We start from the raw sequence: 21496 nt of genomic DNA on the forward strand, positions 1-21496 counted from the left end.
ACCATCTCCATGGGGAGGATGAGGACATGCACTGTACATCAAAATGGCTGAAAATCACTGCGGCTAACAAGCTACCACTACCGTACCTGGGTTATGTAGAGCTAGATATTCAAGTCATGGGGGTGACACTACCTGAATGTGGATTTTTGATAACACGAGACAGAGACGGCAGTAAAACAGACAAAAATGAATATGATCCATCTCCACCTGGCATAATTGGAATGAACATTGCAAAACGGTGCAAAGAGTTGATACTAACAGAATTTGATGCAGCACTTGGAGGAGAACTGGATTCAGAGTGGAGAGAGGCTTTTCAAAGAGTACAGAAGGCGGAACTGTTGGAAAAGACGGCCTTGGCTCGTGTTGCACAGAAAAATAAATGTCACCTGCCTGCCCTTTCAGTGTCCACAGTTTATGTAAGGGCCCAAAGAGACACTCTAGTGACACCTCTGTTATGGTGCTAGAACCAGGCAATATTCCACCTGGTGGTGTTATTGTTATGCCCACTGTTGTATTTGCTAATAGTCACATGTGTCCAGTCCAAGTGATCAACTTCTCTCAAAATGATGTGTGGCTCCCAGGGAAAGCCAGATTAGGTGTTCTTACCCCATGTGAGTGCATTGAAGGTGACCCTTATGAAGTTAAGTTTCAGCGCATATCGGCTACACACGAGGAGGTCACTGTTAGTCAGAAGAGTGAAGAGAATCCTGACAAAAACATGCAGGCCCTGTTTGATCGGTTACACTTAGGTGGCACCAGTGAGCAGCAAACAGAGTTAAAGGCGCTATTACTTAAGTATGCTGATGTTTTTGCAGTGCAGGACGAAGACCTGGGATACACTGACCATGTCCAACATGAGATCCCAGTATTAGACGAGACGCCTGTTAACCAGCCATACAGACGGATCCCACCAAATCAGTACAAAGAGGTGAGGGATCACATTTCAGAACTGTTAAGAAAGGGTGTTATCAAAGAAAGTTCAAGCTCATATGCGTCACCAATAGTCTTGGTCCGTAAGCCCGATGGTAGTCTGAGACTATGCGTAGACTACAGGAAGTTGAACTTAAAGACTAGGCGTGATGCATTTCCGCTACCACGTATTGATGAAAGTCTAGATGCTTTAAGTGGTGCAGAATTCTTCTCAAGCATTGACCTTGCCAGCGGGTACCATCAAGTTGCAGTCCATGAAAAAGACAGGCACAAAACGGCCTTTACAACACCTTTCGGCCTATATGAATATCTACGCATGCTGTTTGGATTATGCAACGCGCCTGCAACGTTTCAGAGATTAATGCAAGCAACAATGAGTGACCTTGCCTTCCAGATTGTTCTCGTTTACTTGGACGACCTGCTTGTGTATTCCAAAACCTTTGAAGAACATCTTGAGAGACTTGAAACTGTCCTCCAGAGGCTGAAAGAAACAGGTCTAAAAGTTAAAGTTGAAAAATGTCGACTTCTTCAATCTGAAGTCAAGTTCTTAGGTCATCAAGTTTCCGCTCAGGGTGTGGGCACTGATCCTGAGAAGATAAGTGCTGTGAAAACCTGGCCTCAGCCAAGCTCAGTTAAAGATCTCCGGTCCTTTCTGGGTTTCTGTAGTTATTATAGGCGGTTTATTGAGGGGTTTTCACAGGTTGCAGGGCCACTTCACGACGTTGTAAATGGCTGTGTCAAGGAGAGTAGTCCTGCTAAGGCCAAACAATTGTTCCAGTTGAACTGGACTCCAGCATGCTCTGTGGCGTTTGAAGTTCTAAAAGCCAAGTTGACAGATGCGCCTATGCTGGGTTATGCAGACTTTCAGTTACCATTTATCCTAGAGACAGATGCTAGCAACCTTGGTTTAGGTGCAGTTCTGTATCAGGTTCAGGGTGGGAAGAAAAAGGTCATAGCTTATGCGAGTCGCAGGCTTAGAGGGGCTGAGAGGAACGACAGGAACTACAGTAGTATGAAGCTGGAGCTTCTTGCGTTGAAATGGGCGGTAACGGAAAAGTTTCGCAGCTACCTCCTTGGGTCCAGGTTCACAGTCCTAACTGACAATAACCCACTTTGTCACCTGTCTACAGCCAAGTTGGGGGCTATCCAACAGCGTTGGGTAGCGCAGTTAGCAGTGTTTGACTTTGATGTTAAGTACCGGCCCGGTCGCTGTAACTCAGCAGCCGATGCCCTTTCCAGACAGCCGGCTTTAACAGAGTTGGATCCAGATTCAGAGGATGCAGAGTTTGACGGTTGTGTAGCTATATGCAACATTGTTAGGGTAGGCACTGCTTTGGGTTCTGAGTTAACTGCTGCAGGGGTTGAGCACTGCAGAGTGAGACAGATAAGTGTTTTACACATGGACAGTGAGGAGATAGATTCAGTGCAGAGCAACACACCAACTCTTCCCAGTTACACAAAGGCTGAGCTCCAGACATTCCAAGCTTCGGATCCAACACTTAAGGTTTTGAAAGAGCTCTGGGATAGGAGACAGAAACCTTCTATACAGGAAAGACAAACTCTGCCCATCCCAGTACGGTCCCTACTGAAACAATGGCACCGTCTCAGAGTAAAAGATGGACTCTTATATCGTGAGATTGAAGATGTAAATCTTGGAAAATGCTACCAGCTATTATTGCCTTCCTGCCTTAAAGAAAAAGTCCTCACCAGTGTGCACAATCAGATGGGACACCAAGGGATAGAACGAACTCTTGGGCTGTTGAGACAAAGGTGTTTTTGGGGAGGAATGCATGAGGATGTAGAAAAATGGATCAAAAACTGTCAACGGTGCGTGTTAACAAAGATGCCACAACCCAAAGTTCGTGCACCCCAAACTCTTTTCTAGCCGTCCTCTTGAAGTTGTTGCAGCTGACTACACTATACTTGACCGAGCAAGTGATGGGTGTGAAAATGTTCTTGTGCTCACCGATGTTTTCACAAAGTTCAGCCAAGCCTTCCCCACTAGAAACCAGAGGGCAGACACAACTGCTAAGGTCATATTGAAAGAGTGGTTCTTGAAATATGGGGTGCCTGAGCGCTTGCACTCAGATCAGGGCAGAAATTTTGAGAGTGCTGTGATTGCAGAATTATGCAGTTTGTATGGGGTGAAGAAGAGCCGCACCACACCTCATCACCCGCAGGAAAACCCCCAGTGTGAGAGGTTTAATAGAACTTTACATGACCTTCTGAAGACACTTCCCCCTGAGAAAAAGCGCCGCTGGCCTGAACATCTAGCTGAACTTGTGTACGCTTATAATGTGACTCCACACTCCTCGACTGGGTACTCTCCTTACTACATGTTGTTTGGAGTACACCCTCATCTACCTGTTGAGGCTCTGCTTGGGCAGGAGACAACCAAAGATGAGAACACAGACTGGCTCAGGGCACATAGAGAACGTCTTCAGAATGCACATGAGAGAGCCAGAGAGTTTTCTGAAAGAAAAGCGGCAGAAAGAATGGCTCGTCAGAATGCTAAAGCTTATTGTCCAGCTGTGGAAATAGGGCAGTACGTGTACCTTCGCCATCGTCCTATTGGCAGAAATAAGATTCAAGATTCATGGTCATCAAAAGTGCATAAAGTCATTGATGTCCAGGGGACAACACACACAGTAGTCCCAGTGAATGGTGGTCCACTAAAAAGAGTGCATAGGTCTAATCTTCGTCTTTGTGTAGGGCCTTTGCCACCTCCAAGTCAGGAAGATCAAATGATTCCCCTTGTTCGTGTGCCTGAAGCTGATATAGACTCAGAAACTGAATCCACAGCCTCAGAACCTGACTACCTGCTAGTGGAACAAGTTGATGAACCCATTGGTCCAAGGTTGGAAGACCTAGAAGGTAATTCTGAGGGCGAAAGCAGGAGTAAAACTGGAAGTGACCAACTGTTGGATGTTGACATGATGGATGAGCCCGGTGAAGATTCTCCTCACTCAGGATCAGTTGTGGGAAGTCCGGGTTTGTCTAAAGAAAGACCAGTACCTGCTCCGCGGCGGATGGCGGCACCATCCAAGATAGTCACGCCTATGCCACCGCCACGCAAAAGTGCAAGGGCAACCGCTGGTCAAAACAGAAACCCACTTAACTTACCTGTGAGTGCCTGCAATAATGCAGTATCTTTCACACCAGATGTGCTGTCTCAGGTGTTAGCTGGTATGGTCCTTTACACATCAAAAGCTATGGCTGATGGTTAGGAAGTCACCGAGACGTTGACTTCTGGCAGGGGAGAATGTAGCCGGGTCATATAATAGTTTAAAAGCTAGTTGCAAGTCTCTGTTTAGCCAGCAGATGTCACTGTGGTCAAATGTGAGCACAGTCACACTTGCGCACCTGTGACGTCACCACAGCGCGACAGCCGAGTGCCTCGTTGAGAGAAAGCAGAATTTGGTTCGTATATTGTGAATCTTTCTTTAAAATGAGCTTTTAGTACAAAAATAATCTTTGATATCGTTAGACAATGCTTTAAACTGCATCATATTTTAAGATTATTCTCCTCTAATTTTGTAGAGAACAAGGATCGATGTAGATCGACTACTAGCCCTGTGAAGCGTGTTACTACTGACGTAAGGGTAGTTTGAAACAGCGTGACGGCGTGAGTTGCAATATTGATTGATTGTCATGTTTATTAATGTTTAATATTGTGTTTTTGGTTGTTGACCAAGTTTGTATTTGTGGTTAATGCAGAGGGGAGACAGTACTGCTCGTGGTCCTTCTGTGCTGAGTGTGGTCCGAGCAGTCTGTTTGCTTTTTTTTTAAGTGAGTTAAGGTTCTTTGTCATACTGTGGGATTCTAATGTAATTTTATTTTCATTGTATCCACAGTCGAATGTATAAAGTAAGATGTATTTATTCTTTGCGTTTTCATAGGACTTTAAGCCCACTACTGTTGTCTTTTTTTGTTGATTTTATTTTGTTCCTGACACAGATATTAAAGTGTAAAGTATATTTTTTGAGTAAGCCAAATCAAACCAAAATTAATGCTGTTCTCCTCCTGAGGACAGTTGGGAAATAAAAGACCCACATTATTTTTTGGAGCTGCTGGTGTCTGTGTCCATCATTTTACCACCTGGCCACATTAATGTGGGGGAAACTGAGGTAGTTTCGCACCCTCGCCAGCCTTTCGCAGTTTTAACTCAAGCTGAAGTGCTTAGCTTACCCGATGGTGTATCCCTAAGTGAACCCACACGGCTTCACTTTCCTCAGTCAGGCAGCAAATCGAATCTCTGAACTTGACTACATTAACACAGTTGGACCAGGAAAACGCTCGGTCACTTTTATTGAAACATGAGTGCGCACACACATCTTCTCACACATGACATTCCGTTGACTGGCGATGCCCCGGTTAGGCAGAGATACAGGCGGATCCCTCCCTCGGATTATGACGAGGTAAGGGCTCATATCCGTAAATTGCTGGACACCCAGGTCATAAGAGAGAGCTGCAGCCCTTTCGCCTCTCCTATTGTGATTGTCAGAAAAAGGGATGGCAGTCTTAGGTTGTGCGTTGATTATAGGCTGTTAAATGGAAAAACAAGGAAAGACGCTTTCCCTTTACCAAGAATCGAGGAGTCACTGGATGCCTTGTGTGGCGCTAAATGGTTCTCTACCATAGACCTGGCTAGTGGCTACCATCAGGTTGTGGTATCCGAGCCGGACAAAATTAAAACTGCCTTTTGCACCCCCTTTGGCCTGTTTGAATTTGAACGTATGCCCTTCGGGCTTTGCAACGCACCAAGCACTTTTCAGAGATTGATGGAACGCATGTTCGGCGACCAAAACTGCCATTCATTACTGCTGTATCTTGATGATGTAATTGTGTTTTCGTCAACAGGTGACGAACACCTGAGCAGACTTGACGTGGTCCTGGATCGGTTCAAGAAGGAGTCACTAAAAATAAAGTTGGAAAAGTGTCAGTTCTTTCAACAGCAGATGAACTATTTGGGCCATGTGGTATCGGCTGCAGGCGTGGCCACAGACCCAAAGAAAATTGCTGCAGTAAAAGATTGGCCAACACCAACCACAGTGGCAGCATTGAGGTCATTCCTGGGATTTGCCAGTTACTACAGACGCTTTGTAAAGAACTTTGCTAAACTCGCGTCGCCGCTCCACAAGCTGGTGGCAATGGTCGCAGGAAAGGGGAAGCTGGAAAGTTCTTGGACTCAGCTGTGTAACACCAGCTTTCAAGAAATCAAGTCCAGGTTAATGTCCACACCTGTTCAGGCATATGCTAATTTTACACTCCCCTTTATTTTAGAGGTCGATGCCAGCCATGACGGCCTTGGAGCGGTCCTATCCCAGGAACAGGAGGGACAGGTGCGCCCCATTGCATTTGCCAGCCGCAGTCTCCAACAGGCCGAGAAAAACTACAGCTCAATGAAATTGGAGTTCCTAGCTATGAAATGGGCAATGTCCGAAAAGTTCAGGGAGTACCTCCTTGGCCACCAATGTGTTGTATGGACTGATAACAACCCCTTACGCCACTTGAGCACAGCAAAGCTGGGGACCACTGAACAATGCCGGATTGCAGAGTTGGCAGTATTTGGTTAGTGCGCCCGGGGCGCACTAACCAAAATCCAGCCTCATTCGCTCCCGTGCTCCGTCTGCCGCCACCTGCAGCCGGTGTTGGTGCTCTGCAATCCAGTCGCAGACCTCACCTGCAACAGGCTCCTCGATGCGGCCCAGCAAGAAGTCCACTGGCAGCTGGGGGTCTCGTCTAAAGATGAGAAAGTTCAGGGGATAGCCAAAGTTCAGGGGATAGTGGTCACTGGCTAAGTCACCCCTGCCGTCGTAACAACACCGTAAGCAGGACAGACTCAGCCGCTGAGCCAGACTCTGGAACTCCCGCAGGGGCCAGCGCTCACCACCCGGATCCGCTACTTCCCTGGATTCGAATATGGCCCTCGGAGGAAAATAATTGCCCACCCCTGGCCTATGTACATTTGCTCATTTCTCCTCGCTGGTGACGGGGCTGAAGGCTTTGGCAGAGTCGGCCACGAAAGCTTCGATCGCACAGGTCAGCAGCTCCATACCGCCGGCCGTCACCGCAATGTCGTCTTAAATACAAACCTGCGAAAGGTTTTGGGAAGTGTGTTACCGAGTGTTTTGCATGCTATCAAGTGTAAGCCTTTAGGTTTAAACATGTTCAGAAAAAAAAAAAAAAACATGAAACCGTTATAGCTACAATTTTATGTGTCGAAATAAGTAAAAGTGAGCGCTACGCAGACGCATTGAAGGTTGCAGGTAATAAATGCGCTTCCTGTCTTACTCCTTCGAAGCCACAGAAACGGATCAGCACTTGGTTGTTGATGAAGCAGCTCTGAGCGGGGTTAGCGAGCTCCTGGTCCAGCAGGTGATTGATGAAATATATCCCGGGCTCCACGGTGAGGACCATGCGCTCTTGTACAAGACGGCCCATTCGGAGACTCCTCAGCCCAGGCTCATCAATGCGCTCTGTGCCCTATAATCACATTCATTTTGATCAAAGTTATAGTCTGGATTACGTGAATTCAAATCTCTCACTGAATCAAACAATGTATTTTTGCAGAGTTTATCGTCTTTGGGGAAATTACATCTGCATTTAACCCCAGGAAACCTTAAGGGAAACCGATCTGAGGAAGGAGTCCAGACTTAAAACGTACTATCTATGCATGTATGAATAAATCATTCTCTTGAGTCTCGACAGTTCCTCACCTGCGGGTATCCTTCCACATCGTGCACATCGATCCCCAGCAGGTGTCTCAGACCATGGGGCATACGGTCGGTGAGACGATGCATGTCAGTCCACTTCACCCCTTCACAAAAAGAAAAGTTCTCGTGTAGTTTTGTATTAAACTAAAACAAAAAAAATCTACTCCGGGATGAGTGGTATTTCAACTGTAAATGTTAAACCTGGTTTAAGGGCGGCCAAGACGGCTCAGGAGGACTGGAGGCCAGCTTCGTAGATGGCTCTTTGGTCCGCGGTGAATTTACCATTGGCAGGGAATGAGCAAGTGATGTCGGAGGAGTAGCAGTAGTATTCTCCACCCACGTCAAAGAGGCTGTATGCAAGACACAAGGCATTGCAGATAAAGGACGTGTAGTGCCAACAAGAACAGTTCACATTCATCATTTTAGATTTATCATTTATCTGTTTGTGATTTAATTGATAACAACGCAGTCAAACACGTCTAACAGCAAGGCAGGGTATGTATGAGGCAACAGCTCCCCCTCCTGGATACTCCAGCACATGACACCCTTCTATCGCACAAAAGGAAATTGCTATGTATTTATCTACCACATGTCTCCATCCATAATAGTCTTGTCATTTGGGGCTCCAGCATGTGCATAGTGAAGAATGGAAGAATTGTGTCCCCTATTAGAAATGATTAATTAATAAAACAAATGATTATTGTTGCGTTTTGTGGTTCGTCAGACATCTTTTCTGCAAAGAACACACACTCCTAGCTTCTTTATTCCAGTTTATTTCCATCAGGTGCAGAGCTCAACAGCAATCAATTTATATTCCGCCAAGACACCAGGAAGTGGTCACAACCGGAAGTGATCAAACACAACAACAAAATAATACAAAGTACACACAAATAACAATATGTATGAGAACACAATCATATTATTAATAATGAAACAACTATTGTTAGAGAGACTTTTATATGAGGGCTTCACTACTGGCTAGTTCAGTAGAGTTGTGATCACGGAGTGGGCATCGGTCAGAATGCACTGAGGCAGGATGGATCTTTACTTCCTTTATTGACGATAATGAGCGTGCATGTGTCTTGATTGTGTGAGTGTGTGTTTCTGTAAACAAACAGATAAAAAAAATAATATTAGAAACAACTCCCTCTGCAGCCTCCTCGCCTCGTCCGTAGAAGCCATCAGGAGGCGACGATGCTGATCCGAAGATCAGGTAAACACAGGGTATGCGTACATGCTCTGAGCAAAAACAGACAGAAACAAACAGTGAACTACATTTGAGACGCACTTTTACAATAAAACAATCCAACAATAATCTGGATTCATATAAAAACTCCCCTTTGTCATTTAGCAGTTTATTTAATCTGGTTAACCTGTATGATAATAATAATATTTTGTATGGTTTTGTAAGACTGATTTAAAAATATACCATGTTAAAAAAGCCATTTGAACTATGAGCAGTTTTTTCCATGTGTACTTTTTACTTTTACTTAAGTACAATTTTGGCAGCAGAACTTGTACTTGTGATTGAGTCCAATTTTAGCCTTGTAACAGTTTTTACCCGAGGACAAATACTCTATAACTGTAGACCCTGCACTGTCCGGACAACAAACCAGACGAAAAACTTTTTGTGACACATTTTCCGCGGGATTTCATTCATAAATGATCTTTTTGTCATAAAATTATAGCTTATTTGATATTTAACTGGTACATACTATGATGCCCTCGGTAATAATAGCGTTTGCAAATCGTTATGTGGCAAAATATCTCAAAACTTGAACGAATGAAACATTTAGGCGCGCTGTTTACTAATGTAATGTATGCCAAATAATAATTCACTAAGTTACGATCATAGGACGTCTCCAAACGTGTCTTATTCAACAGGGAACAACTTCCCAATAGCCCAGATGATTACAAACTCATTACTTCGCAGCTTCAACTCTTTTTCTGTAAACTTGTCCTTCACAAATACACAACAAGGAAACGCTGTGTTTCAAGTCCATTTAGCCACAAAAACCTCATCAATTTGTACTCACCGCTCGTAGAAATACACAGTTGTCAAAATACGGCGGCCCTGCGTCTCTCGTGTGCGCGTAAAGTAATACAGTTTTTTACGATTGAATTAATTTTTTTTGACTGTTTTGTTTTATTTAGCAAAACCCTACACACAATTAGCACAACCACAAACCCAATTATCAAAACACCTTAGCTCCTTTGCAAAATTAAACACTCTTGTAAAAACTAGACGCTAATTTATCAAAACCATATTTTTTAACATTTGAAACACACACGTTGCATATGACTTAACAATGTTTGCACCAGTTACACACTGCTGTGGAAAACCTTAAACACTTTGGGCTAATTCTGCTTCTAAGTGCATAGAGTCGTGTGGGTGAAGTTCACCGGGAATTTGCAAAACATGGCTCGGATTTGCACAACTGGAAACACAATGTCTGCTCACACTTTGTGCACAACAACACACACAGTGAACACTACACACACTTGTATGTGTTACTGTAGACACCACACAGGACACAAGACTAATGCTGTTGACAGTGTCATTTATTTTTTTCCATTTACTTAAGCAAACATGGCAAAAAAAAATTAAAAAATCCCAGCTTTCATGAACATAACATTGTATCCAGTACGAAAAAGAACCCCCCAAACTCCCCCCCCTCCTGCTTGAAGTCTTCCTCTTCTTCTACCTCCACCTCTACCTCCACCTCTACCTCCACCTCCACCTCTGGCACGGCCGCCTTCTCCTCTTCCTCCTTCTCATCCTCACTCTTCCTCTTCCTTCCATTTTGGTTCAGTTTGGTGAACTCACCTGCTGCATTTTTATAGTGCTTAAATCTGATTGGTGTGTCTATAATTAAGCGCTCTTGTGTTTGGTCACCTGATGACAGTGTTCAATGGATTGGCACATGGGTGTGGTCATTTGACAGTCAGTTTCCAGTTGTGCAAATCCGAGCCATGTTTTGCAAATTCTCTGTGTACTTCACCCATACAACTCTATGCACTTAGAAGCAGAATTAGCCGAAAGTGTTTAAGGTTTTCAACAGCAGTGTGTAACTGGTGCAAACATAGTTAAGTCATATGCAACGTGTGTGTTTCAAATGGCAAAAAAATATGGTTTTGATAAATTAGTGTATAGTTTTTACTAAGAGCTAAGGTGTTTTGCTAATTGGGTTTGTGGTTGTGCCAATTGTGTGTAGGGTTTTGGTAAATAAAACAAAACAATCAAAATTGTGTTTATTCAATCGTAAAAAACTGTAAATACAGCCGGGAAGTCCCTAATATGTGTATGGGGGGAGTGTGTTCATAAACCTGCAGTTAAAGAAAAGAGTCATATCGCTTTTGACCACACTTTTGGGCCCCAACCAGAGACAGTGGTGTTTTATAGTTCATTTTACTGACTGTGAATGTTCCATAATCAGCCCCAAAAACAAAACAAAATGCAGCTTTTAATCAGAAACCAGGCAATGCTCAAAAGTGCCACAAACAATAAAACTGATTAAAACAGTGTAGACTTTAAGATGAGTTTGCCTAATTAAATCAAGAGGCACATATTCTCTGTGTATATAACAGCTGTTTTTTTTAGTTTAGTCTTTATTTGTCAGGGACCATGTACAAAATCATTCATCTTCAAGAGAAAAGATGATCTGCACCAGATTTTGCTACTTTGCATCTGCAGTCCCTGGGCAGGTGAATACATTACAATAATAAAAGTACAAATTTCATTATTAACATTAGCTCAGTAAAATACACTATAATACCAATTCATTTCTAAGAGTTAGAGAATGAATACAGACTGATACAAAAATACAGATAAAAACTAGGTGATCTTGATTATCTAAGATGTGCTTTTTCAAGTTTTGAGTGAAGTTATGAATATCTACTGACAAATTCAGACTATCTGGGAGTTGATTCCACCGTCTGATAATTAAAAAAGAAAAGGCCGAGGATCTTTTCGGGATGGTGCAATTTCTGCTGCTGTGGAGCGGGTGGATAGAGTAGTTTGTACAGAGCAAAGTTGGACATATTTTTTCAAGGGAGGTGATGCAGCATTATTAAGGATTTTGAATAGAGTTCTTAGATTTGTAAAAAAAAAAAAAAAAGGTCAAAACTAAGCATTTTGTATTTGCTAAGAACGTTGCAATGGTGATAACAAAGTGTTTTTTTGTCAATTGTCTTTAATGCTTGGTCATAGAGAGATCTGAGAGATTTGAGGCTGGTCTCATTGGCCTGAGACCAACAGGATAAACAATAAGTCATGTGTGGGATAATCATAGCTTTGAAATAAGTGAAAGCGGCCTCGACTGTCAAACTGTTTCTCATGTGTCTTAAAGATGAGATATTCTATTGGATTGAGTTGCATCCTTTTTTTAATATGCTTTTTAAAAGCCAAAGTCTGATCCAAATAAATTTTGTCTCAGTGACAATGTTAATCTTTGTTCCATTGACATAGATGTTGGGTATATCTTTAATTTTGCTTGATTTGGTAAAAAAACATAGCAACTGTCTTTTTAATATTGAGTGTCAGGCATGTGGATTGAAGCCAATAACGTATTTGATCCATAGCAGCAGTCAATTTGATGACCACTTGCTGCATATCCCCTCCATCCGCATACATGAGGATATCTACATCTCTGCCCACATCCGGGAGGTCATTGATGTAAATAGTGAACAGCAAGGGTCCCAAAATTGACCCCTGTGGGACTCCTGTTGTGCAGGGCTTCAGAGAGAACGTTGCATTGTTGGTTCTCACACACTGCGTCCGATCTGAGAGATATGATTTTAGCCACTGCAGTACTTGAGTAGAGCGATTGTAATGAGTAAGTTTGGACAGGAGGACACAGTGGTTTACTGTGTCAAAGGCCTTTGGAAGGTCCAGAAACACAGCACCCACTGCACCCCCTCTGTCCAGGTAGGCTCTGATGCTTTCTGTCAGGTAGCAGCAAGCAGCTTCGGTGGAATGATTGCTGCGGAAACCAAATTGCATCGAGTGAAGAAAATTATTGTTGTTAATAATGTCAACCCCACACAATAGTTTTGCAGTCGTTTTTAATTTTGTGTTAGAACATCCTCATCACCACAAAATCCTACTTTTTGTGACCCTCAAACACACTTTTTATCCCCAAAATCATAAGAAATTTGTATTGAATGTATAGCGACATTTCGCTTTGGGCATTTTAAACATTTTAAAGACATTTTAAGGGGACTTTATCAATAGATCCATGGCCTTTATGGGTTTTGTGTTTCAAATGCTTTCCTCATTCGCCGCTAGATGGCGCTGCAGCTCTGAACTGCTCCCACTCACTGCCCGTTTTCAGCCGCGAACAAGACTTTCATTCATGTTCTAATGTCAAACGACAAACTTTGCTTCTCCTTCTCTTCAGAGTCAAATACATTAGCTTTCAGCGCCGTTTTAGCCGTACTTTTCCTCAGTTCAGTCACACATTTGCAGTTTTTGCAGTTGGAGTGAAGAAAATGGGACGTAAAGTGACGTTAGCGACGTGCTCCTTAAACCAGTGGGCTCTGGACTTTGAAGGAAACTTGGACAGGATTCTGCAAAGTAAGTGCAGAAATGTTACTATTTCGGATTGTTTTATTAGACGGGTTACTTATGTTTGGTTAAGGTAATAATAGTAGATTATAATGGACAAATATAGACTTATTTTAGAAGCAGAGAAGTTGCATAACCTAAAAGTCACGTGTATAACAACAAAATATGTAACAAAATATGAAAACTCTAGATAGTTTTGTCAGATGAAAAGCACTGTGATACACGTGAGTGATTTCAGAGCATGCTTTTTAAGACGGTTATAATTGTTTTTTGTCTAAATTATCAGCCAAGACGAGTTTTATTCATTTCCTTGTTTGAAAACGATTAGAGTTGAATGGCAATCCAAGCCACGCCCCCCCATTCTGTATTAGTCTCGGTTAATCGCCGGTTAATCAGTTAAAAGTACCTGTTGCTTTTTCTGTGACGAGTCCCTGCTGGTTTCCTGAGGGTGACAAATGGGTATGTCAAAATGACTAGGTTAATCAATAGTCGTGATTATTCAGGTCAACATATAATGGTAGGATTTTTTTTTAATTTTGTCATTCAAAAAGTTAAACTTTGTAAATCCGGTCACAATCGTCAGGAACAGTTACATGTCAGACCTCGGGAATGAACAAAAATGAAATATTTCACTGTTCACATTCTCAGTAATCGTGAATAATCGTTAAATTGTGATGTTTTCTCACAATAATTGTAACACCACCATTTGATCGCGACAAACCACACTTTTTGGCCTGGACAGCTGCAAGTTCCCTAAGCCAATCTGGCACTAACTCAGGGGCAAACTACAATAAGTAATGAGCAACTTCACCAACTAAACTCATCAAATTCTCAAATGAATGCTACAAATGAGCACAACAATAATGGAATAAAACACCAGGAATCACAAGTTGTGGTGAAGCAGTGTCATAAACCAAACAAACGTATATTCTGTTGAGAAAAACTCAAATCAAATGATTAGGCCTATTTAAACGCGGGCATCGACCTCTCATCCTTCCACACTCCGGACCCACTACACATTTGTATCCATGACGCATTCACGATTTAACTTTATTTTTGATATCTCTCTTTCTAAAGCTACTTGGTCTTCTATACCTTCTTAATTGTGATCCATTTGTGTTTTGTTGTTCAGGTGTGGAAGTGGCCAAAGCCAAAGGGGCCAAATACAGACTCGGACCTGAGCTGGAAATATGGTGACATTTTATTATTAAACTACATGTCATCTTGTTTGCTCTACCTCCACGTTTTTCCCAATCGTTCACGATTATTGACACCAAAAAGGACCAAACAACAGTGAAATCCTGGATTCACTTTCAGTCTCAAGTGTCTTAATATTGAACATTCTCGAAGTCTCAGACCAGTTTTCTGAAATCAAACGTTCTTAGTCCAGTTACTGTGACATTAATGACCAGATATAAAGCACTTTACATTTAGGTATAATTGAAATGACTGATTTATTTTTTCAAACTATTCATTTTTTAACCATTCAACAAAAACATACATAGAACATCCTGACCCATGCAAAGAAAGTGAGAAAGAAGGATTAAAAAAACAAAAAAAATTAAATAATCATAATGATAATAATGATAATAACAACATTGTACATCGATAATAATAACATCGTTCACATGTCATTGTTTGCCCGTGTTTCAGTGGCTACGGCTGCGCGGACCATTATTACGAGTCGGACACTTTGCTCCACAGTTTTGAAGTTCTCCGAAAGCTTCTGGAGTCTCCGGTCACTCAGGACATCATCTGTGACGTGGGCATGTGAGTACTGCAAGTATATAGTTTATAAAAGTATATCAAAGACAAGGAGGAAAGGAGGATTGTGTGAATGATTGTTGTTGTTTTGTAGGCCCGTCATGCATCACAATGTGCGCTACAACTGCAGAGTTATCTTCCTTAACAGGTGGGACACTACTTTTCTGCTTTTTACTTTCACTATTTCAGTCTTTTCGGAGGTTGGTTGTGCTCAGTTACATTTACCCAAGTTACAGTTTGAAGAAAGTCTACTTCACGGAGTAGTTTTCAGACTGCTTTTACTCCTGCTAATAGTATATCGACACTGAAGGCCAATTCAGGATTACAGAGTGCCACAAATCACTCTTTTTGAGAACAATGAGATGAAGATTCTAAATGGGAGAAGAGATGTAGGAAAGAGGAGTCAAGGAGGCTATTTTAAACAGAAATGGAGGTGTAAGCTTCAATTTACCTTAATCTACAACAACATTTTGAATCCCTGATGATTTCACATGTTCATTTCATTTTGATTTATGTTTGTAGGAAGATTCTTCTGATCAGGCCAAAGATGTTGATGGCCAATACTGGGGTTCACAGAGAGCTGCGCTGGTTCTCACCCTGGACCCAAACCAGGTTAGAGAGTAAAAGGACAATAAAAACAAGATGACAGAATGTATTTTCCTCACAAAACTGATATAGATTAAAGGCTGAATAAAACTGAATCTATATTTGACAGTAGTTGCCTTTGCTATTGTTCTTCAGGCAGGTTGAGGACTATTTTCTTCCCCGAATGATCCACGAAATAACTGGACAGGTATGTTTATTTAATTTGAAATAAGGACATTAAATAGAACCTACTGTATTATTGACTTCTGTTATCTGAAGGACACGGTGCCGTTCGGAGACTGCGTTCTCTCCACTAAAGACACGTGCATCGGCTCCGAGATCTGTCAGGAGCTGTGGAGCCCAAACAGGTCGGCACCAGCAGAGGGCGCCGTTTGCCCGGTTTCCGTAAATTGACCTTATTTTATGTGTGTTTTGGCACAGTGTCCACATCGACATGAGTCTGGACGGAGTAGAGATCGTCACGAACGGTTCGGCGAGTCACCACGAGCTCCGCAAAGCCGACCAACGAGTGAAAGTGGTCACATCTGCCACGGCTAAAGTAAGAGCTCGGCATAAATCATTCTCTAGATTTTAAGTCGCAATTATTGTACAGAAACTTGTATCTCAAGACTTTTTTGCATAATATTCAGACAGTTTTTTAACACAGCATCAGAAAAGTGCAAAATGTGTCGAGGTTCAAACGTCGCACAAAACGCCAATAAACCGTTTATTTAAAAATATACTGTTATATTCTTTTATACCCTTGTTTGAGAGATTGCGCTTAACATTTATTTAATTTTTTGGTAATTTTGACTAATTTTAAGTATAGATGTCATGCAAAATACAATATGGCGTAACTCCTAAATCGCAATATTATGCATTTTTCAATATATTTCTCACTACCTCTAATTTGGTATTCTACAGGTCATGATTTAGTCATAAAAACTAAAAGAAAAATTATAGTAATTCCATAAAATATATATACCACACTCCACAAAGTAAATCTAAAATGTAACTTTTCCTTCATTTATTCCTTTTGTAAATCGTCTGATAAAAGTAAAAAGAATGACATCTGTTTAAATCAATATAGTCCAAAATATAGACCGAATTTAAAGTAGTTTTTATTTGGCTGTTTTTGTACATATTTGTCTTTCAGAAAGTTTGATTTTGTCAAAGGTGGCTGCAAAACATTTATGAATATTAATGTTTTGGATGCTGGAAATGAAAGAAAATGAAAGGTTTCACTGTTGTTTTCTCATAGATGTCACGATTTCAAATTTCAGTGTAACGACCATTATGAGAACACATTTAAAGGTGCAATGGACGATTTTTCGGCAATTTGAGAACGCAGGCGGAAGTGCGCATGCGCACCCCCCCGTGCGGACTGATACAACCCACAAGTGCGTTTGTTTATTAGCGCAACGGATCGCATCGCGTCTCCCGTAGATTTCCGTCTTCTTCTGAGTCAGCTCGAACTGTCTTTCTCCGTCTTCATTTTGTCCCGTACACTGAGGGAACTATATTATGATAGATCAATGCGCTTCGACACGCGGAACCGTGCTGCTCGTGGGGACGAACCGCACGCGGCTGCAGGTGAGCGTTAGGTGCGTTTTATGATTGATACGTGGCAGGACTAATCGGCAGTCCACGCCACGAGGAAATAAGACTCAGATTTTGGTCAAAAAAATCGTCCATTCAACCTTTAATTATTGTTCGCAATTATTAACATCACCAATACGTCAATAAAATCCCATTTTCTTTTCTTATTTCTTCACACATTACCTACCACTCCTCAATATGTGACCTGCTTTATGAAATCAAACTTTCTGAATGTTTAATTTGACATAAACGGCAAGATAACAAAGCAATTGAGGAAAGTGTGAGCAGAAAGGACTTAATTTTGCTTCTAAATCGTCACACTTCTTAATAAAAAAGCCTAATTTAGTTTGAAAATTGTCACTTTTCTATCCATTGAATCAACAAAAACGTGTTTCATCTTCTAAAAATGTTGATTATAATTTTATGGTCGATTTTATTGTGACTCTATCAACCTAATAATCTTGACATCCTTCGCTCGTGGTCTCAGTAATCGTTGAATTGAGATGTTTTTTCGTTCTCACAATAATCACATATGACGTTCTCGCAGTGCGGCGGGATCTACCTGTACGCCAACCAAAGAGGCTGCGACGGCGACAGGCTTTACTACGACGGCTGCGCCATGATCGCCATCAACGGAGACACGGTGGCCCAGGGAGCGCAGTTCTCCCTCGACGACGTGGTAACACTGCGACTGCACGAACACGTGAAGGAGCGGTGTCCTGTGTCTAACGTGGCTTTTGCAGGAGGTGATCACGGCCACGCTGGACCTGGAGGACGTGCGCAGCTACAGAGGAGAGAAATGCCACCCACATCTAGTGAGACACAAATTCATTACATTTATGAATACCTTTTTGCTAGTTTGGATTTATTTAGATTTTGCCGTGTAAGTTTAAAGTTTTTTTTTACCAGCAGCAATGTGTTAAAATATGTCTTAAAAAGTATTAGATGAGGGTTAATTTGCAGCCATACGTCAAAAATGAATAATAATAATATTACTTTAATCCCTTATTTGAAAGTTTTACAACATCACTTTTTTCATTTGTTTTTTTAGTCAGTTCTATTTGTAGCATTTCTTGCCATAAACTCGATATTCTACTCTGTATTGTCCACCTCTATTCATACGAAACATCTTCTAACTTCTAAAGAAAAAAATATTATTTAGAGGTAGATGATTTGCAACGGTTGTGCCATTTATACAGCCAAATCTATTTTTGTGCAATATTATACTCCAAAGTTCTTGATGAAATCCACTCGAGATAAAAAAAAAAGTGTCTGAATGTCCATGTCTTCAGTCCAAAAGCACATGTAAAACTTGTAAAAATGTTTCAATAACTTAACAATTTATAAAGAAACTGGAACAGATTTGAATAAAATGACAGGAGTCCTTTTGGGGAAAATAAATAGAACATTTTAGCTTCATCCTGGGTCCAAACCAGGACCAAACCAGGACTAAACCAGGACCAAACCAGGACCAAACCAGGACTAAACCAGGACCAAACCAGGACCAAACCAGGACCAAACCAGGACTAAACCAGGACCAAACCAGGACCAAACCAGGACCAAACCAGGACTAAACCAGGACCAAACCAGGACCAAACCAGGACCAAACCAGGACCAAACCAGGACCAAACCAGGACCAAACCAGGACCAAACCAGGACCAAACCAGGACCAAACCAGGACCAAACCAGGACCAAACCAGGACCAAACCAGGACTAAACCAGGACCAAACCAGGACCAAACCAGGACCAAACCAGGACCAAACCAGGACCAAACCAGGACTAAACCAGGACTAAACCAGGACTAAACCAGGACTAAACCAGGACTAAACCAGGACTAAACCAGGACCAAACCAGGACTAAACCAGGACTAAACCAGGACCAAACCAGGACCAAACCAGGACCAAACCAGGACCAAACCAGGACCAAACCAGGACCAAACCAGGACCAAACCAGGACCAAACCAGGACCAAACCAGGACCAAACCAGGACCAAACCAGGACCAAACCAGGACTAAACCAGGACTAAACCAGGACTAAACCAGGACCAAACCAGGACCAAACCAGGACTAAACCAGGACTAAACCAGGACCAAACCAGGACCAAACCAGGACCAAACCAGGACCAAACCAAGCCAGGTCTAAGCCAGGTCTGAGCCAGGTCCGAGCCAGGTCCGAGCCAGGTCCGAGCCAGGTCCGAGCCAGGTCCGAGCCAGGTCCGAGCCAGGTCCGAGCCAGGTCTAACATGGGACTTCTCTGTTGGTTTAATGGTTCTAAACAAGGACTAACCTGAAGGAGGACTAAAATGCTCCTGTCTCCTTTAGATATTCTAATCATAAATAACATAAAAGTGTAAGTGGATGTCATTAGAGTCTTTGTTGTGTGTTTTAGCAGACTGGCCTTAAACCCTGTCACAGAGTCAAAGTGGACTTCTCTTTGTCGAGCCATGACGACATTTTCCTCCCGACTCACGAACCCATCGACTGGCGCTACCACACAGCGGAGGAAGAAATAAGGTCCAAATCAAATTCAATTAACACTGTGACTGTATTTTGCAAAGATAAGAGTCAAAGATAATTTCCATCCTTAGTTTTATTTTTTTTGGTTTTACGTGTTTATTTTCATTTTTTAGTTTAATGTGTCAATTTATAATTTTTTGTTTATTTAATTCATTTATTGTAGAAAAAGATTCAGTTGCTTAATGTAATTTATTTGTTAATTTATCAGGGACAATACACATAAAACCTAGAGGAACGATGATAATATTTATGGAAAAATTTTATATAATAATATAAAATGTTCAAAATGTCTCGTCTCGGCGAAAAACAATCTTGTGACATACTTTTTATTTTTTAAACTGCCGTCAAAATGATATAAATGACTCAGTTTGCAGTAATCTTTATATATTTTAATCTAGTGCAACCACTGCTTTTACTGACAATTATTTATGATTATATATTAAGAATATTCATCTTGTCTTCTTTCTTTGTAGAATAATTTAATTGTTTAATCTATTTCAACAAATAAATCCGTTTAAATATGCAAGTGAGATAATCGTTGATAGACTGAAGCTAAAATGTGAAAGTAAAACAACACCTCTCACAAAATGATAACTACAACAACAAACTAATGAAAGGATAAAACTAAATTATGACAGTGTTCAGATTCATATTGTTGTTGTTTTTTCTATTAAATTGAAATATATGAACAAAATATCATCAATATCTAAATTTCGTATGGATTTTGTGAAACGTTGGACTTCTATCCATTTGATGTATTTTTACGTTCTTCTAAATGTTTTGGTGCAGTCTTGGGCCGGCCTGCTGGCTCTGGGACTACCTCCGGAGAAGTGGACAGGTGAGAAATGACGTTGATTCTTAAAATAAAAGAATCTTAAAATGAAAGGAGAGGGCGTGGAGTGAGTGAACTGGAGTTTTCAAAGTTGAACGTTGAGTGTAATCTGCATTTTCACAAATAAGATAAGATAAGCCTTTATTTGTCCCACAATGGGGAAATTCCAGTGTTAACAAAGTGTTGATAAAATAATAATAAAAAAAACAGATAACTTAAAAACACTAAAAACTATAAAACACTCTTATAGAAAAGTGCTTATAAAAAACCTCAAACTCTTAATAAAAAAATAATAATAACAATGGTAACACTCTTATTTACAGCTGTTAATAAATAAAGACACAAAAGCAGGAGAAAAGTTAATTAACGGTACAAATTAACGGACTTATTTTTTAATTTTTTTTATTTATTTAATATGGACATAGCATTGGACGAACCAGATGCACTGTTTTAAGTGTTATAGCAAAATAAGCAAATTTTCAACACCTGTCTATAGGAGGCTTTTAGAATTAAAACAAAACAAAATTGACAGACTATATACAATACATTTCATTTTATACATCACCATGTGCACAGTTCTGTCCTGATTTCAGCCACAGTTTCAAACACCTAATAAAGGTGCTCATGTCAGTCTGCAGTTTTAAATGTGTGGGGAGTGAGTTCCACAGTCGGGCTCCAGCAGAGGAGAAGCTGGACTGTCCAAAAGATGTTCTGTGCTTGTTCCAAATCCACATCAGAGAAACCGAAGAAGCCACTTGGACGAGCGAAACGTATTCGCTCTTAAACTGACAGAATTCGATTTTGTTTGGCTTTTGCTGACGCTGTTTATGGCGTAAATCGTAGGTGTACCGGTAGTGTTTGGTCTGATACGTGGATAGATCTCGTTTTCTGAGCCGGCAACACGCTCGCTTTAGTCAATTCACCGGAGCACATGTCTGTAGTTGACCAATTTGATCCTGTTGCTTTGCCTTGTTGACGTTTATGGTGATG

At 41.3% G+C, this 21496-nt stretch overlaps 1 protein-coding gene and 1 pseudogene across 1 annotated transcript in view; one reads left to right on the forward strand and one right to left on the reverse strand.

The window, feature by feature from the left end:
• Nucleotides 1-6902: 6902 nt before the first annotated feature.
• LOC140380730 (xaa-Pro dipeptidase-like) lies at nucleotides 6903-8318 on the reverse strand (annotated as a pseudogene).
• Nucleotides 8319-13026: 4708 nt separating this feature from the next.
• The window catches only part of LOC140381031 (glutamine-dependent NAD(+) synthetase-like), a 32934-nt gene continuing 24464 nt past the window's right edge, over nucleotides 13027-21496 (forward strand). The window contains exons 1-12 of the mRNA XM_072465046.1: nucleotides 13027-13221; nucleotides 14345-14405; nucleotides 14866-14982; nucleotides 15071-15124; nucleotides 15499-15588; nucleotides 15718-15769; nucleotides 15841-15929; nucleotides 16003-16120; nucleotides 17708-17839; nucleotides 17904-17975; nucleotides 19550-19671; nucleotides 20464-20512. Of these exons, the coding sequence (XP_072321147.1) occupies nucleotides 13137-13221; nucleotides 14345-14405; nucleotides 14866-14982; nucleotides 15071-15124; nucleotides 15499-15588; nucleotides 15718-15769; nucleotides 15841-15929; nucleotides 16003-16120; nucleotides 17708-17839; nucleotides 17904-17975; nucleotides 19550-19671; nucleotides 20464-20512 (1041 nt within the window). The 5' untranslated portion in view covers nucleotides 13027-13136. The remainder of the gene's footprint in view (nucleotides 13222-14344; nucleotides 14406-14865; nucleotides 14983-15070; nucleotides 15125-15498; nucleotides 15589-15717; nucleotides 15770-15840; nucleotides 15930-16002; nucleotides 16121-17707; nucleotides 17840-17903; nucleotides 17976-19549; nucleotides 19672-20463; nucleotides 20513-21496) is intronic.

Source organism: Eucyclogobius newberryi, unplaced genomic scaffold, assembly GCF_026437365.1.
Source record: "Eucyclogobius newberryi isolate DKJ021-1_F unplaced genomic scaffold, fEucNew1.0.hap1 SCAF_5, whole genome shotgun sequence".
NCBI lineage: Eukaryota > Metazoa > Chordata > Actinopteri > Gobiiformes > Gobiidae > Eucyclogobius > Eucyclogobius newberryi.